Source organism: Manduca sexta, chromosome 24, assembly GCF_014839805.1.
Source record: "Manduca sexta isolate Smith_Timp_Sample1 chromosome 24, JHU_Msex_v1.0, whole genome shotgun sequence".
NCBI lineage: Eukaryota > Metazoa > Arthropoda > Insecta > Lepidoptera > Sphingidae > Manduca > Manduca sexta.
Genome location: NC_051138.1, coordinates 11356985 through 11375798, shown reverse-complemented (window position 1 = coordinate 11375798; position 18814 = coordinate 11356985). Strand labels below are relative to the sequence as shown.

General features: G+C 32.8%; 1 protein-coding gene across 2 annotated transcripts; it reads left to right on the top strand.

The window, feature by feature from the left end:
* Positions 1-3214: 3214 nt before the first annotated feature.
* LOC115443062 (synaptic vesicle glycoprotein 2B) lies at positions 3215-18565 on the top strand. 2 transcript variants are annotated; one of them, XM_037442523.1, is made up of 12 exons: positions 3215-3395; positions 3863-3928; positions 4226-4294; positions 7395-7556; positions 9105-9264; positions 9739-9860; positions 10321-10559; positions 11106-11257; positions 12874-13000; positions 14071-14348; positions 17611-17738; positions 18393-18565. In XM_037442523.1, exons 3-12 carry the CDS (start codon positions 4258-4260, stop codon positions 18449-18451), a joined length of 1464 nt encoding a protein of 487 aa, XP_037298420.1. In that variant the 5' UTR covers positions 3215-3395; positions 3863-3928; positions 4226-4257; the 3' UTR covers positions 18452-18565. The 2 variants fall into 2 exon arrangements, with proteins under 2 accessions (XP_037298420.1, XP_037298419.1); XM_037442522.1 differs by lacking the exon at positions 3863-3928.
* The last annotated feature ends 249 nt before the right edge of the window (positions 18566-18814 follow it).

The window sequence follows — 18814 nt, the reverse complement described above, 5'->3', positions numbered from 1 at the left end:
GACATCTGAAGGTTTGCGTGAAATTAAAATAAAACCGAACATTTATTAGATTTTAACACAATTATTACCAATATTTTACACAAACATTTGTAATTTGATGGGTATTTTATACAAATCCTTGGTAAAATTACACATAAGATAATAATATATGTATAAATTTATTTTTATATCACAGGTATCATTAATAAAGGAACTTGAATGTTGTGCAGTTATTTCATGCGTAAAATTAATGCCTTCGAGGAACTGATATGTGTACAAAGACTCAAGTTCGTTTTGTTGGAGTTTTCCTCAACATATAAGTAACTGAGTGTAGTGATTTTATCCTGTACAAAATACCTCTATAATAACTATTTGAGAATGTATACCTCATTTATTTTTTCACAGCTACATACATTTTTATATTTAAACACTCTCCCAAATGTCCCTCTTATGCGTACACCAACCTATCCAACGCTAACTCTCATTGTTAATACATTGAAGATTAAACAGAGGTATTATACCTTCATTAGACAATTCTCTTGAACCTACATTAAAAACATTCGGAGCAACCTAATCTCCTCAGACAGACAAAGGCGCTGCCAAAACACCTGGGCCCGTTTTATTGGGTACCTCGACATTTACTGAACCATCATGTCCTAATTAGCGGAGGGCCCTTAATTGGGGTTTCTTTTATGACCTTTCAAAATCTTCAGCACCTACGGAATTAACGTTTCTATTAATATTAAAATTTATAAAGTATTTGCTGTGTTGAATATCGGGTGAATATTTTCGAAGTTAATTTTTAATAGTCATTAATAAATTCGGTGAAAGATTTTTGGAGTTTAGACGATACTAAGTTATACTAAGACTGAAGAAAATAATATGAAGCTTTTTATGGTTGCAGGTTTTATAGATTTCATTTTATTTTAGGAACAAAAGAAATAATGTATTTTCACACCAATATTCTCCACGGTATTAAAAGCAAACAGTGGTTAGTAGTGCATAGAAAAAATATAAATGTGTCTTATTTTTGGCTCTTTTCCACGCATGTTAAAAGTATGATAATATTCTGTTTTTCTTCTTCTTTCATACATACAAAGTATCACGCCTCTTTCCAATAGGGGTAGGCAGAGACTATGGATTGCCACTTTGTACGATTCTGGCATACTTCTCTCGCTTCCTCCACCTTCATCAATCTTTTCATGCATTCTCGCTGGTTCAGGGTACTTTTTAGCTGGCCTAGATTTTCAACTTATTTTTTCAATTTGCTTTTATGTGTTTATTTTGTTACAGACATTACGACCTTTATTTTATACTGTATCTTAACAATTTTCATAGTCTATAGCAAATAAAGATTTACTTGTGAACAATCTTAACTTTAGTTACTTTGTAATGATCTCTATAGTTAAAGATCTTTACATTTTATTATTAGAACATTGTTGCGATGTATGTACATACGTTATTTAAAATGGAAAAATTGAACACTTCTTTGTTATAAAGTCAAAGCCATAACAGCATTGCTGGTGGTAGGATATATTTTATATCCACCCTGATAATGACTACCGTACACAAGGTGATAAAACCCAGTATAATGGTCCATAATTAATAAAGTCAAAACATTCTGGGATTAGCTTGTGTATATCCGGCACCAATAGGCCGACAGAATTGTGTCGACCGCTGAGGAGTAATCACTCGTCAGTCGACATTCTATTGGACCCCACTTACCATCGGATGCAGTAGGGTCACCATAAAAACCCAATACGGTATTTTTTTTTGTTTTTTAATCTGACTATACGTTTGTTAGACTGGCAGGGCCGGCTTATACAAACACACCGGACTTTCGGGTGAATAATTTAGGCACTCGAAACCCTTAGAAATTAAGTGACCATGTTGAGGGCGACCCATTTACGGGTCACCTTGGCTTAGGACGGTCACTGGGAGAGGATGTGACATCAGCGATTATGTGTTCGCGAGGTACGTGGAGCGACCTACAGTCTACCTAGTTCATCGTCGGCACGCGGGCCGGAACTATCAGAAGGGTCGGAGGGACGGGGAGCACGACGAGGTCCTCGGCGACGAGGACGAAACTGCGGTCTTGTAGAGTGTAAGAGCTTTTTGAGCTCTTGCTTAAGGCAGATAGCCAGAGTTATGTCATCTTCTGGGTCTGTCAGGACTGGTCGCGGTCGAAAAGAATTCATTTTGCGTGGTCAAAAAGAGATAAAAACTATATTGACTATTATAGATGAACTATTACTTAAGTATAATTGTAAACTAAAGGCCACAATTGGCAGTATGGTAACAACAAAAACTATAAGAAAATATAAGTACAATAGAGTAGTGAGGAAAGATTTACATTTGAACAGATATGATTACTCACATTGTCACTTGTACTGAACAGAACGTGACTTGTGGTTGAGCCATTTGTCATAGTACGTCACGGCGCGACGGCGAAATCCGACGATTGAGCACAGGCGTCAAACGCCAATATTGCGATTTTTCTTTAACAAAATATATTGGTAATTAAGCATATTAACCTCGCGGCAATTTATATTGCAAAAATAGTGCCTATTAAATAAATTAGTCTATACTTGGTCTAAGTCAATAATAATTTACATGACAGAAGACGATAAAAAATGCTAAAAAAATATTGTAATCATTCTGGATTAAGCTTCACATGTTTCGACCTCATCTTACAATGTTAGTGTAAGAGAAATAATAACAGTGCAGAATCAAAACTTTATTTCTATCATTTAGATAGGTATATGATTTGTCTACATAACTACAAATTCTTACATTGAACTAGAAACGCGTGTCTTCAAGGCCATTCGTAATGATACATTGCTAGATATGGACATGGGACAGCTAACAATAGCGAAGATTTCGCTTACCGCGAAAATATTTTATATAAAAATTTAAATGACAATTATAGTAGCGACAAAACCTTCATTACAAATAACGTTTATCTAGAATTTTTTGGTTTCACATTTCGCATTCGATTCAAAAAAAATTACTTTCGGAAACAATATTTACGAGAAAAATTTCCAAAAATAATTGAGAGCGAAAAAAAAGAGCGATTAAAATTTTGGTAAACAGCATTGCAGTCTAAATAGTAATAATAAATATAATCGACCGCCAAACCAACCACAATATGTAACTCGGTAACATTTTCGGTCAAAACGCCGAAGATTCTGCAATAGCTTTAGCACAACCCTATTCGACTTAAACAATATTACACACAGCATTTATTTTAGTTTGAGCATTTGACGACGACGTGCCAACATTTTGTATTGGATTTTAAATTATAATTACAATAAAACACGTTTAATAGCCTGAGATAGAATTTTGTGTTCGTAAAAAGACATGTGACGACGATTTCATAAAAAGGGATATTTTAAATAAATTATTCTTCCTGAGTGGTATGTAATAATTAATAATATTTTTAAATGCGTATTTTATGTTTATTAGTTCAAAATGGCGTATAAACATTATTTTCCGTACTTATTAAATTTAATAATTGTTTAAATGTTGCAATAAATTAAACTAGACAAGGATCAATAGTCATGATGTATACCTCCTTTAGTCTGTGTGTACTTACAAGGCTTAGAACTGTAAGCTTCTTGGTTCGAATCCCATATAAAATAGCATCTGGATATTGGAATTCATATTATATGTCGACTGCGACAATATATTGGAATTCATATTATACCTATATGTCGACTGTGACAATATATTTATATCCAGAATTCAAAAGTAGTATAAAATAAAAGATGAGAATCAATCCAATCTTTTTCCAAATATATTTTCATAACAAATTACGTACGTTTAAGGCTAGTTTATGTTATAGTTATTATAAAATCAGTTGAAATTCAATTATTAATTGTAGGTATTGGACGAAATACGATAAAACTTCTGAATAGATCGACACTACCAAGTTCTGGACACTAGTGTAGTACGTCTCTCTCAATATTTTCCTTGTTTTATTTATTATGACTAATTATATTTCACCAGTGTTTTCGCCAAACCATTTTGTGTTTAACTATAAAAATCCCAAATAAAAAAAATTATTTAATTTCCGACTAGTACTTAAGTAAAAAATCTATTAAATTCTGTAAAAAAACAATTAAATATATATACATAAAGATAATTATAATATTTAATATATGTCTAATTAAACTACTTAAAAATTATAAATTCAAATTGTTACTAATATGTTAATTTTATTTAAATATCACGTTTCCGCTTACAGCGTATCTTTGAAATCCCAATAATATAAGAAAAATGGAAAATGACTTGGACAAAGCCATTGATCTGGCTGGTAAGTTTCTTTTTTTTTGAACAATTGAAATGAAAATTGGATGAAAATAAAAATGAACTTTATTGCTGTGTATTTAGATTAAGAATCGGAAACCAATCATGCCTGTTCGAACTAATATTATTTTACATTGATTATTATACTCTATTTGACATACTTTTGATGACAATTTCTATGAGTCCTTCAGCATCAATAAACATCAATAAACTTTGTATATCGATTGACTCATTCCAACGAGCCGCGATTCGAAGAAGCTTGTGTATATAAATATTGAATGATTCCTTAGCAGAATTCCTATCTTATCTATAAAAAATGCCCTAAACTGTCACCAGTGTGTACGCGATCAACTCAAAAACTACCGAACGGATTTCGGTAGAATTTGGCATGGGGGTAGTTTGAGACCCTGGGAAGGATACAGGCTTTATATAATATAAAATACACATTGGGTCTTTTATCCAGGAAAAACTTTATCACACGAACGGAGCCGCGAACAAAAGCAGACCTGGAAAAAGGAATATTTTTTCTCCGTTTTTGTACATTTTTCATTGATGCTCCACCTCTATTGATTATAGCGTGATATTATATAACCTATAGCTATTCCTGATAAATGGGCTATCCAATAAAAAAAAATATTTCAACAATAATCGAACCAGTAGTGCCTGAGACTAGCGCGTACATAGTAGACATCGATTTTAATTACATATATACTATGTATTTTAATATATTGTCTAAACTTATGTAAAACTGAAGAGTTTTTTATGTAAACGCGTTAATCTCGGTAACTACTAGACGGATTTTCAATATTTTGTTCTTTAATAGGAAGCTGCATTAATCCTAAGTACTAAACGCTACTTTTATCCCAGGAAAATATAAAGCAGGCATTACCCCGACTAACTTTTTACTTTTGTTAAATAAAAATAATATATAATTAATGTCATTATTCTAAAAGTACTGTTATGGCATAAGTTAATAATATTAATATAAAACCTGCACGAGATTAATTATATTTAGGTGTAACTTATAATTGTAAGGTACACCGGAACATAATTAACGAGTAATATGTTTAACAAGTTCCCTTGGGCTTGAAATAAAAACTCATTTCATAAATAAACGCCTCATTGCACTGTATTATTTTTTAAATATAAATATCGTAGTATCATTTATCTATATTATTGCACACAATTTCTACAAGTCCCTAGTTCAAACAAAAAATGAAAGGAAAAAATTTGCACAGATGTTACTAAAATGACTGGTGGTGGGTGTCTCATATGTGAGAATCCGCTTGGGTAGTTACCACTTCAATGTCTATTCCTGCCGCTCAGTAGTAGTGTGTAATCACTGTTATGTTCTGATTTGAAGGACGATGTAGCCAGTGTAACCACTGGACATAGTAAAACATCTCATGTCTCAAGATAGCGAGCGCAGTGGAATACCAAACAATACTTTTTAATTCAAGGTGTTGGATAGTGTTTCTACTGTTTATGGGCGGTCGTATCGCTTATCACCAGGCGAACGGCTAGCTCGTCTCGTCATTTAAAGCAATAAATATATAGCGTTTTTAACATTTATTTTATATTGTTTTTTGCTTTTAATATAAGTAAAAAAATGCAGCGCTTTGTTTGAGACGTAGCAAAAGATCTTTGTAAATAAAAATGTTGCCATTTTCTAAATTGATGTCAACCGAATAAAATCACGCGCGTATATAGAAATCTAAAAATAGACGTAATTCACGCGAGGTGGCCTATCAATTGACATTAAGTAAATTCATTGTAGCCAATTGATGTGCATTTTTACAATGTATTGCGATTTAACGCACGTAGTAACGAGCTGAATTGTCTAGAATCAATACCTTTTTATATGCAATAGCTAAATTGAATTAATTGCAGCAATCTAATGGATTTTACGTTGGTATTCGAAGCTAGGTGTTGCTCGCGGCTTCGCTCGTGTGTAAAGCCTTTCCAGCTGCAAAGTTTCCTTAAACAATGTATATCCTAGCATCACATGTACGATGCTAGCGTCATCTATTTAACAATCAGATAAAAAAAATCCATAACTTCCTATGGGAGTTAATTACCAGAGTAAAAACTAACCTATGCGTTAATCCACGACATCTCTATCCGTACACCAAATTTCATCCAAATACGTTCAGCTGTGTCAGTGATTGCTTTCATAAATAAATAAATCTTAGTGTTTTAACACGAATATACAATAAATATGAATAAATAAATCATCTTAGAATACTTTACTCTGACAATTATAACAATTGACGGTAGAACTGAAATGATCGACAACAATAAGTTTAAATAACTAAAACTGCGACCTTGTTGAGTCAGATATGTATAACATATCCTTCAAGTATTTATGATCAATACTTGTAGCGTATATAGTTACTATACTTTAACTAACATCTGCACTAGAAATAGTCTATATCTTAGATACTATACACTTCCAGACACACTATAATAAACACAAACACTATAATTCCCATTTATAACATTATATACTTTGATTAAATTTAATATTATTAGGTGTACGTACACTTAATTAATTCATGTGTGTCTCCAATTATCTTATGTCTATCATCTAAACCAAAGATATTATACTATATAGTTAGTGGTAGACCAGATATCAGGGCCAATATTTTTTTCAAGTTATTACCGTAATAAGTCGCTCTCTTGTTTGAAATGTCCGTATGAGAAGATATCACAGCGTTAAATAATAATATATATTTACAGACAATATGCTAATATTGGCATTAAAAACATGCAAATCATTATATGGAAAAACATGAAATTCTACATTGGTGTTTTATATTTCACGGTAGATTATATAACCATCACATAAGCGCAACGTTGTGTATGATTTCTTCCCAACGACCGCTCTACATAATCTTAGACCTCTTTGATGTAAACCAAGGTACATACGAAAAGAAAAAAACAGCTGAAAAAACCTGTTAGTCATACAAAAATCTAATGTACAATCTTCTCAATGTCCTATATAATCTAAGAACTCTTTGATGTAAACCAAGGTACACGAAAACAAATGACAGCTGAAAAAATTGTTAGTCATACAAAATTCTAATAACATGTACGTTACGTTTTAGGACACAGTCGGCACAACATCTTCATTCTTTTCGTAAGCAGCTTCATCCACTTAGCAGCTGTGTTAGATCTCCTAGGATACTGCGTAACTGTCCCCGCGGCGAGTTGTGACCTACAGTTAGGTCTTCTGGAAATTAGCTTGCTAACTTCAGTGCCGTTCGCTGGTAAGAAACAAAATGCAATTTAATTGTTTTTGTATTTTTTTCCTTGGAAGTATGTATTTATTCATTTGAAATCATTGCAGACTATGTAGTTTCTGAATATTCAAGTTCATTTACGTTTAATTCAAAATTGTTTCTCAAATCCAATAAAAAATACGAATAGCGAAATGTTTTTTTGTATCAGTTGCAGTAATGATAAATATTATAATTGAATAAAACATAAAGAAATCTAATTATATGCTTTGCGAATAATAAACAATAGACAATTGTATCATTAACATTAAGTTGGAAATTACCGTGTAGTAGCTTCTAATAAGTCCTAATTACAAGCATTTAACGTAAAATCAGTGCAGTCTTATTTAATTAGATCGTATGTAACAGCGCACTATATAATTAACATCCCCTTTTATTTAGTCACTAGATGGTTCTTGCGGCTTCACCTGTGTAATATACCTTTCCCGATATAAATCATTGTAACAATTTACGTCATCATTTTAAAATATATATCGGTTTGGATATTGTACTCTATTAATTGGGAACAGGATGTATCTTTTTTATATACGCATATGGCAAAGTATTCCCACTGGACCTGATATTAAGTGAAGAGGCATCCAATAGAATGTTGACTAACAAGAGATGATTACCCCTCGACAGTTGATACAATTATGGCGGCCTGTTGGAACCGAATATACACTGGTGATACCGGAACACGACCGCTTACGTGCGCCACAGTGATGGGTTTTAACACCTTGTATACAGTGGTTGCCATCGGGTGAATATAAGAAAATCTGTGTCTCAAAAATCATCCAGACATTTAGCAGTATCTGAGTTTACTTTAAATAAACATAGGTACAGTTTCAAGAACATTCGTAATACATGAATAAGATATAAAGTAAGATGATAAAATAAGATAAATCTATCATTCTTATATATTTATTTGAACAGATCATGTTTTAAAGTAACCTAAATATTTCGCCGAATTCGAAATCGTATTAATAATTCGCAGCGACACTCCACAATGTTACGAACCAATCATAATATAACAAACTAAAAAATTAGGCAAAAGCAAAATTATTTATCATACTGTCTATGTATGTATGTATATTGTCTTAAAGTTCCATTTCAACAAGGTTGCAAATGACGATATTTGCATCAACTTCCCGCATCTATTTAAGTATAAAGACATTGTTTGCAGTTGACGTTCATAATGCGCTGTAAAACTTCGTAACATTCATTGTCTACGTCGTATTAAAATGCTTATATCTATTTGTATTACTTACGACATCTAATTTGCCCATGCAGCAAATATTTGTCAGTAGCTATAAATTAAAATTCAACAATTTCTACAATACTGCGTACTTGGCTAAATCATTTCATGTTATCATTTGCAATAATAAATAGGTAATCACAATTTAATTCGGCAAGCATTTTAAATTTGAGCAAATGTCGCGTAATTATATATGTATTTCATGGTAGACAGGTCTCTATTGCGCCTCTAACTAGAAAATAACTAAAATGTATGACCGTGTATGTATTTTCGGATATGTGCAGGGTACCTGTCCGCTCTTCCATGGGGATACTACGCAGACACCCACGGAAGACGAAAAGCGATTCTAGTCTCTGCGACTATCGGATCTACCATAGCTGTTATCACCAGTTTCTCACCATCTTTCCAAGTCATGCTGATACTCAAATTAATAGGATGTAGTTTGTAAGTCTATAACGTCAATCTCAATCTATAATATAACATAAAATACATGTTATAAGTATTAAAAGTTTGCTGTGAAATGACTAAAAACTCCCGCTGGTACTAATATTGTCAATGCTTCTCAAATAATTATTAAGTAAAAATGCCAGATAATTATATTTATCTTTATTTGGTGTTTATTAAAAAGTAGATTATGCTAGCAACCAATCTGAATTAACGTTGCCAAGGCTGTATCGGCTTAAACCCATTGTCAATGATCTATTCCGTTAACTGATAAGATATTTTGCCTTCGTTTGGCTGATTATATGAAAAAAGCGCCATTAAGTCCTCTTGTATGAATAAATATAATTATATATTAAGTGCAGAATTAATAATAATGTAAAAAAATATTAGAACGATGATCCCGAAAAATGGTATAAAAATAACAAAACTATGAAGAATAAATGAGAAAAATTATCCATGATTTGAATTTTTCAGTTCAACAGCGTCTATAACAATAACGATCACCTACCTCGGGGAGTGTACAAGCAGTGCCTATCGAAACAAATACATTTTCATAATGAATAGCTTCAACTTAGCATCGGATTTCATTTGTTACGGTGAGCTAGTTTTATTATTCTTTTCGTTTCTGTCATGCAAATATTTTTACATAGTATACGTACGTTCAGTTCACACGTCATGAATTTATAATATTCCCTGGATACATCATACAATGTAAATCCATTCCAAGGACATATTTTATTCATTTGCTGCCGAGATTAACGTCAAACAGATATCAAATATTATATAACTTGTTCGATTTTGTGTGGAGCATGATCTGTAGGTTTCAAGCCAGGTACATACCTTTGATTTGCCAGTTCATTCTGTGTATTCATAGACTGTTAGCAGGCAATTAATGTTGTATTAATACTTATATTATCCCTTTTATTCCTTCAAAACCACTTTACACATATCATTATCGAAGATAATATATAGGTTTTATTTCATTTAGGAATAATTTAATATAATCCATGATTTTATGTGGTTTTTCGAATTAACCCATCATTTCTTTGTTTCCAGCTCTAGCTTATATAATTTTGAGACAAGATTTTAAAGTAGACATACCATTTCTATCAATAACTTATCGTCCTTGGAGATTATTCGCTTTGGTTATGGCGCTAATGTTGGCTTTTGGCGCACTTATGATGTTTTTCCTTCACGAGAGTCCCAAGTTCCTAGCAAATAAGGGAAGAATTGACGAAGCGTTTCAAGTTATGAAAACTGCCTATGGTGTTAGCGGAACCGACGAAGACCTTGTGGTATGGATTTATAAATCATTGTATAACGCAATATGTAACCTTATAATAGTAGTTATAAGAGTCTTTTTTATCAGTAATAATTTGAATTTTAAACAAAGTAACACATTCAGCGGTTAGAAAATGAATAAAAGTAATGCTAGTCCTGTATAGACAGTCCCACTGCTGGGCATGGTCCTATACCTATTACTGAGTATTGATGGTTAGAAAATGATGCACATTAATTAATTCTGAAGGAAATGATCTATAAAATTCAAAGTTATAATTTCTATCTATACTTGCTGGTGGCAGGATGGATTTTATATTCGCCCGAATAGCGACCACCGTACACAAGGTGATAAAACCCGCCATAGAGGCCCATGTAAGTGTGTCGCGTTCCGGGATCAGCCTGTGTATATCCGGTTCCAACAGGCCTGCATAATTGTGTCGACTGTCGAGGAGCAGTTATTTCTCGTCAGTCGACATTTTATCGGGCCTCACTTCGCTTATCATCAGATGCAGGTCACTTTACTGAGACCTTATAATAACAAAAAAATACTTATTTTGTAGTTGAAATCTCTAATAGCAGCTGAGAAGAAACAAATAAGAACTCATATGACTTTCTGGAATTCAGTTGTTGAACAAACAGTTCCAATATTCCGACCGCCTTTGGTTTTGAGGACGATACAACTATTTTTCTTGATGTCAGTGTGTTCGAGCACGTAAGTATAAATTCTTCTTATTAGTCGAGCAATCGAAATGTAAGAATCGAAATGTTATTTGAAACTGGTGATGCCTGCGCTTCCGCATGCGCCAAAAAGTATTACGGGATAAAAAGTTATATAGCACTCAGGAGTAATATAGGTTTCTATTAATCAAAGAATTTTAAAATCGCTTGAGTAGTTCCAAAGATTACCCCAACAAAACCTACAAACAAACAAACTCATAAACTTTTACTCTATAGATTTATAACTAAGATATTATTTTGGAAATCGTTACGGGATTCATGATTTTTTTTTTCAACAGTTTGTGTCATCATCATCAGCCGCAGAATGTAAATTGCTGAAAATGGGCCTCCCCCAAAAATTTCCAAAATGACCTATTGTAAGCAGCCCGCATCCAGTGGTAATGAATGTGGGTTAAGATAACGTAAAGTATTTGCATTTTTAATGATGAAAACAAAAATATCATTTTTTTCTTCTAAATATTTTTAACTACACTATAGCCTTCTGAACAGTCTCAACAAACAAATATGTATGTAAATTCAAGGTTCATTCATTCCTCGAAGGCAATATGAGAGGCTACGAAAGCCGTGATATAAACATACTAGGGAGTCTGTAGGAGAGAACAAAAGGATCTCTCGGGGATGACGAGGGATATAATACATCCTCGTCTAATAATATTATGCGTAGATTCTAACTTATGTTATAGTTTCATATAAACAACAATGATATTTATTCTCATATAATTAATGTATAAGTTTGTATAAATATTTAGATACTTGTAAGCATATAATGCAAACACTAAATGTATATAGATTTAATTTGGTTCATAGTCAGACTAAGTCCTACGTTAATCTTATGTAAGCTACTATATTTGTTTTGAAAAAACTCGCACAGAAGCGAGTAACAGGGATTTTAGAATAATATTATAATTTTAATCTCTAGTAGGTCGACATTAGTTTATTAATTGACGAACTTCTAGTTTGCTGTGTTACCGATAATAAATAGGTACATGTGTCGAAACTAAAGATTGATCTATCTATATCTTTTTAATAATATTCGAAAGTTGAAGTTTGTTTGTTTGTTTAAACGCACTAATATGAGGTACTACTAAATAAATTTGATTTTTTTTTCACCAATAGGAAACTACATCACTCCTGAGTTCTATAGGTAAGTTTATATCCCGGGATAATATTTATAAAAACATTTTGACGCGGGCGGATCAGGTAATTACTATTGTTAATAAAATACTTTTATGTACATCAACTTAAGACTACATATAACAAAGAGACATGCATAGCATTATGTTTTCCTCTTTCAAGGATAGGCAGGGGTGCAGTTATCACGTCGAATTTTTTTTTTTTTTTCGAAATATCGCCAGCTTTGTCGACACTGAGGGTCAATGTAATGGAGCTCAAGCCGATTGCCATTTACAGTGTACAAATCAAGACTTCGAACTGATATTAAGCAGAACAACCTAATCGGGTTGATTGAAGGAAGTGATTCTTATTAATTGACCCGCGAATCAAATCCGACAACACTGCACAGTATTCGAACCCCAATTAATCGACGCCACCGAGGCCATATAAGTTTTGAATAATATAAATTTGTTTCAGAAATAACGTTTTCTTCATGTGGTTTCCTACGATGGTAAATTCATTTTATTCATCACTATCAGACACTCAATCGAGTTTCTGTGAAAAAGTCGTCACCAATCTTACGAATTCGGACGTCAGTTTAAACGTAAGTTTAGCAAATGGCTGACATTTCGTACGTTACATTGAAGGTTATCTATTAAAGTAATTATAAAGGGTCCGAACAGAGAAGTCATACATTTAACCAATTTTATCTATAAAACTAGGATTTTTAATTTGATTATGTTGCATTTTACGCTCTGATTTCTGAATAATTTTATCTGGTGATTGTATTAACCTTAATATTTTCATATAAAAATGTATTCATAAATATCCTTGATACGGGTATACTCAATGGTATACTCTGAATATAAAAATTTATATCATTATCATAGTTATAAAAAAAATATTATTTTAATCCGCCAAGCCATTACATTCTTTGAAAACAAAGAGTACTAAAAGTAATCAGTTTTGGAGAAAAAATGTTGCCCTCATGTCCGATCTATAACTAACTATTTTAATGCCTTTGTTTGAAAACAACTCACATAAACAAATAAAATAATTCTTCCATAAAATAAGGAAGGCATTACAATAAAACAAACAAGTATTCTAAAATAGTGACGTGGGTCCGACAATACAATTATACGACCGAACCAAAGGATTCCAGGGCGCATTGCCATACAAAATGGTGATAATGTTAATTTTCAAACTATTATACATTTACAATAGTACCTACCTACTTTCTTTATTGTTTTGTTATATATGTCGTGGCTACCTTTGTTATACGTAGAATAAATATTGCTGAATGATAAGAAGTTTTCTATAATATTATAATACAACTTATTGATAGATATCGTAAAATTTTACAATCTAATATGGTGTTTTTTTTCAGACACTAGAAGCGAAACAAAATGTATATTACCTTTTTATCAAATCTATACTCTAAAATAATTACAAATCACTTGAGATAAAATCCAAATAATTTTACCTTAAAATTTCCACTAAAAGCTGGGGCGATGCTTGAACGTGGAATGTAATTAGCAAACAAAATAGTTGATCAAAACCAAATTTTCCATTAAAACCTATATTGCGAAATCCTAGAGCTCTCTGTTTTGCTAGTCTAAATAGTTTGCTCTCAGTTTCCTCACTTATTCTCGTGGGAAATTTCATCTATTTCAGGATACATGCGACGATACCATATCAAACAACACCATATATTCAGGAATGGCGTTTAGTACGTTCTTCACTGTCGTCAACTACGCTTCTTCCAGGCTTGCGACGCGGAGGAAGATAGTTTTAATGACCACTTTAGTTATATCTGGCTTGAGTGCAGTGTTAGTGGATCTTGTATACCAGCCCATAGTTAGCATGATGTTTTTCATAATGATACAATTATCTGGTATCTTGGTAGGGAACGTGGCGTCGTATTTCGTTGATTTGTATCCGACGTCCTACAGGTAAGTTTTATTTTTAATTATGGATATTTACGCTATATTATGTTTGATAACTAACTTTGTATTATATCCCATAAATACGTAAATAGAGTTTGGATTTGGATAGCAAAGACAATTGTAACTATAATACAGTTAATTCACAATAGTGTCGCATTAATAATATTAAGATGGGTCGTATCCTTTGTATTGAGCATTGTATTACTAAAAGTAAAGAGTACGCAAAAACACACACACACACACACACATGCACGCACGCACGCACGCACGCACACACACAAACACACACATTTTTTTTATTTACCTTCTACAGAATGTTTACTTTAGTCCATTGAAAAGTTACATTTGGGGTTGCGTTTTTTAGAGGACACAATTTTATTTTTTTGAAGTGTAGGGGGGTCAGTGTAAAGCTAAAACCAAGTTTGTGGGGTCGCCACCCTTGTCCCACGGCCGCCATCTTGAAAATAGGGGTTGAAAGGGTTTTTACGATGTATCTCTTAAACTATTTCTCTGACAAAAAAATTATAAACATTTTGTTGCAAATTAAATTCTATACAACTTTGGTTCAGTAACTTTTTGTCGTAGAACTATAAATAAAAAAGTTATAAGCGAAAATGGTAAGAAATTCGAGAAAAAAATATATATTTTTCGATATAACTTTTTTTTATTCTTTTCGAAAAAATGATGTCGGACCATTTTTGTAGATCGTTTTTTGAGGAACAACTTCTATAAGCAACATATTTTTATTTAGTTAATAGCTAAGGTTTTACAGCACTCTGAAGTGAGTATTATTTTTCAGCACTCTTAACTATACATATATTATACGTGTGTACTAATAATGTGTCATCAGTTATTTTTTTTTTATTTTATTATTATAATTTTTTTAATTATTAATTTGGCAATATTATAATAATTAATTATTGCCTTTTTTGTACTCCACCCACGAGGCAGAGTCTAGAGGCGCGTTTTTTTACGTGGTATCCCCAATAGTCATAATCCACGGTGATTTTCTAAATTAAAACTACTCCGTCCTCAGTCTTTTCGATGGACCAGGCTGCGGCTCAGCATCTGATCGGCTTTCTGAAGCAAATACCAGTGGGAGAACTGGAGAAGGAAGAGGCGTTAATGTCGGCGGTTCATCATCAAAGTCATTTTCAGTTATTAATTCTGAGAGCTCCATTACGTTGCTGCAAGTCTCTCCAAAACAATGGAAGCACACTGCAGAACATTTCAGCCCTGCTTTTCGACATCCACACATCGCTCCACAGTTTCCTTTGCATTTGCAAAAGATCAATTTTAGAAGCTCAGGGGGTGCTGGAGGTTTTAAGCTCTGCACTGGAATCAATAATTTTCCACTTTTTTTCCAGCCTCAGTCTTCAGGATAGTTCTACGACAAAAAGTTACTGGACCAAAGTTGTAGAGAATTTAATTTGCAACAAAAAATGTTTATAATTTTTTTTTGTCAGATAAATAGTTTAAGAGATACATCGTAAAAACCATTTCAACCCCTATTTTCAAGATGGCGGCCGTGGGACAAGGGTGGCGACCCCACAAACTTGGTTTTAGCTTTACACTGACCCCCCCTACACTTCAAAAAAATAAAATTGCGTCCTCTAAAAAACGCAAGGTAAGGCCTTAAAAAATGTAACATTTCAATGGACTACTTGGTTTCATATTTTTTTTTTATATTACGGTATATAAAATGTCGCTGTTTACGGAGCTGGCCGTTAATATTTGCGACACAGTTAATTAACTAATTGAGATACTATCTAATTGTGTATTTAAAAAATCTTGTGTTAATATTGACTGTCTCGGTGGCGTGGTTGTACTGCATGCACGGTATGGCAGCGCTCTAAGGTCGTGGATTCTAATCCTGGTTCAGGCAAAGCGATATTTGGGTTTTCCGCTCAGTGTCAACCCGGAGTCTGGAATTGATGCACGATATGGCGATAGGCTCGCCCCCTATCACATCATGGGACGGAACACACTTGGCGAAAAGTGGGTGCCCTAGTTGCGCTTCTTCTTTCCTTCCTATCCTTCGAGGATAAATGCGTGATAATGTGATAATATTTCATTGTAGCCATTGCCTTTCCACTGTAGCCATTTGGGCCATTCTCGATACAAACATATAAGCGACAAGAACAAAGAACATGAGTCTACAGCTAAAATTCAGATCATTAATCAAGATGGTAATAAAGGCATATGTTTTTGCGGACATTTATTTACTCTAGTAAAGACCTTAATTAACGGCATTTCGCTGATCAGTTAGCGAAAACTTAAGTAAATATTACGCAGGACCATTTCAATGGATTTTGATCAACTTTATTTGTAAATTTAATCACTTGTGACTTTAGTCCATTATGTTCAGATTAATACTGACCATGTTTTAAGAAACATAAATTACGCCTTTACTCTCGAAAGGTTAGGCAGATGTACAAATAGGCCACTCAGTTTGCACTTAATGTGTTCGCACGTTTCGATAGGAGACGAGCCTATTGCCATAGCACAAATTCCAGACTCCTAGCTATTAGTGAGCAGAAAAACGTAAATATCAATAAAAAAAAAACATTTATAGAAGATCAAAGCTTTATAAAATATAAATGCAAAATCTGTGCCTCCATTAACATGATAAAGAGATTAATTCTCGATCCAAAAGTCAATTTGTAAGTGAGTAGTTATGACTTCACAGTTAGATCATAAAAAATAGTAAACGTAACTGTAAGAGTACATATAACCCGATTCCTTCCAGCTACCCTTTATGGAGAATCTAATTACCATCGAATAATTTAAAGACCACATTTATGCATATAGATTGTAGCACCTATACGTTTATTATCTTTCAGAAAATTTCGCCTTTCACCAATGAAACGTACGTGTAGTTTTTCACTGAAGTGATAAAAAAAATACTGACCCAAAAGCTTTATTGCCCATGAACCCATTTTTTTTTAATTACTTTTATTCCGGAACAAGGCTTTGGCGCGCCAGAAGATGGCCGTACTTAAGCCATTTTTTTTTATCTCGGTATTCATAAAAGTGCGTTACACAAGAATAGGATTTATAAAAAAACAGCATCGATGTCATAATTTACTGAGTTTTTGTTGAACATATTTTATTTTACCTAGATATTAATATAAATATTTTTGAACTGTGTAAGAAACCTCGCAGACAGCTCAGACTACAATTTAACATCTTCCAGTTTTAACTTACATTTGCGCAACTGGTTTTTGTTACATTGTCTTGTCAGGGTTTTTAAGAAATATTTTTCCAGGGGTCTGGGGACTAGCCTTGGATTAATGTGTGCCAGGATAACCTGTCTAACTGGGGTAAACATCGTCGGTGCAACCATAGTAAATCATTGCAAGATGACGTTCTTCGGATGGGCTATATTTGTATTCTGTGAGTATTTTGAAATTAGTAAAGCAGTAGACATTTGTCAATCACTTATTAATAGAAAGTGCGTCATTTATATATAACGAAACTGCATCATAGTGGATTTACACCCCCCAAGCAGACAGCCTTGAGTATTTATTGCATACATTATCGGCGCACGAATTACAGTGGGAATATGCAAAGATTTACGAACAATTTATTTAAAAAATCAGATAAGGACTTAAAAAATTGTAAACTACCAAAATAGACCTTATTGAATTTAATAGTGTTGGTTGCGAATTAAAATGATAGATACTTTAGGAGGAAATGCACAGTAAGAAAAATGTTAGTGGCATTTTTATTGTGAAATGAATGATGCATTACCCATATTATAAAAAAAAAATATTTACCAAATTAAAGATAACATATTGTAGAAATATTATGTTTACTTTTTTCTATATGTTTTATAAATTTCGATTAGATAGCTTCAAAAAATACAATTTGCACTCTATATTGCTGTGGTGACCACTTTATCTGGAATACGAATTACTTTTATGGATTCCAATAAAATTATTTTATTTCATTTGAAAGTTCTTTAAACTCAAAAATAGTTTGTTAATATACTATCTGTATTGATTTTTAACTAAAATGTAGAGTAAGATCTATATTCTATGTTCACAGGTGGCGTAGCTGTAGCGTGGTTTTTGCCCTCGGACAAGAAAAAGCAATTACCCACCTAATTGCCCCTCAGGCGTTACGTATATCGCAGCAAGATCTCTATATAAATGAAGATTAATTTAAGAATTAACAATAATATTCTATTTCTAGAATACATTCTTATTTAAGAAGTAAAATGTGTTGGTTTTATTTATAATTTGTGAGTGGAAGACATCCAATCGAAGGAAAATATAATAATTTTGACGCTAGCATAAAAAATATCGACAATTTCAAACAAAATTTTGTACGAGAAATAAGTACTTTATTTGGTACTAAGTTGAAGGTCTTTCTTTACGACACAAGGAAGTAGCTCACCAGCTGGGCTGAAGATAAAACCATCCGAAAATCAGCAAAACCAATTAGATTTTAAAATTATTAACACTGTA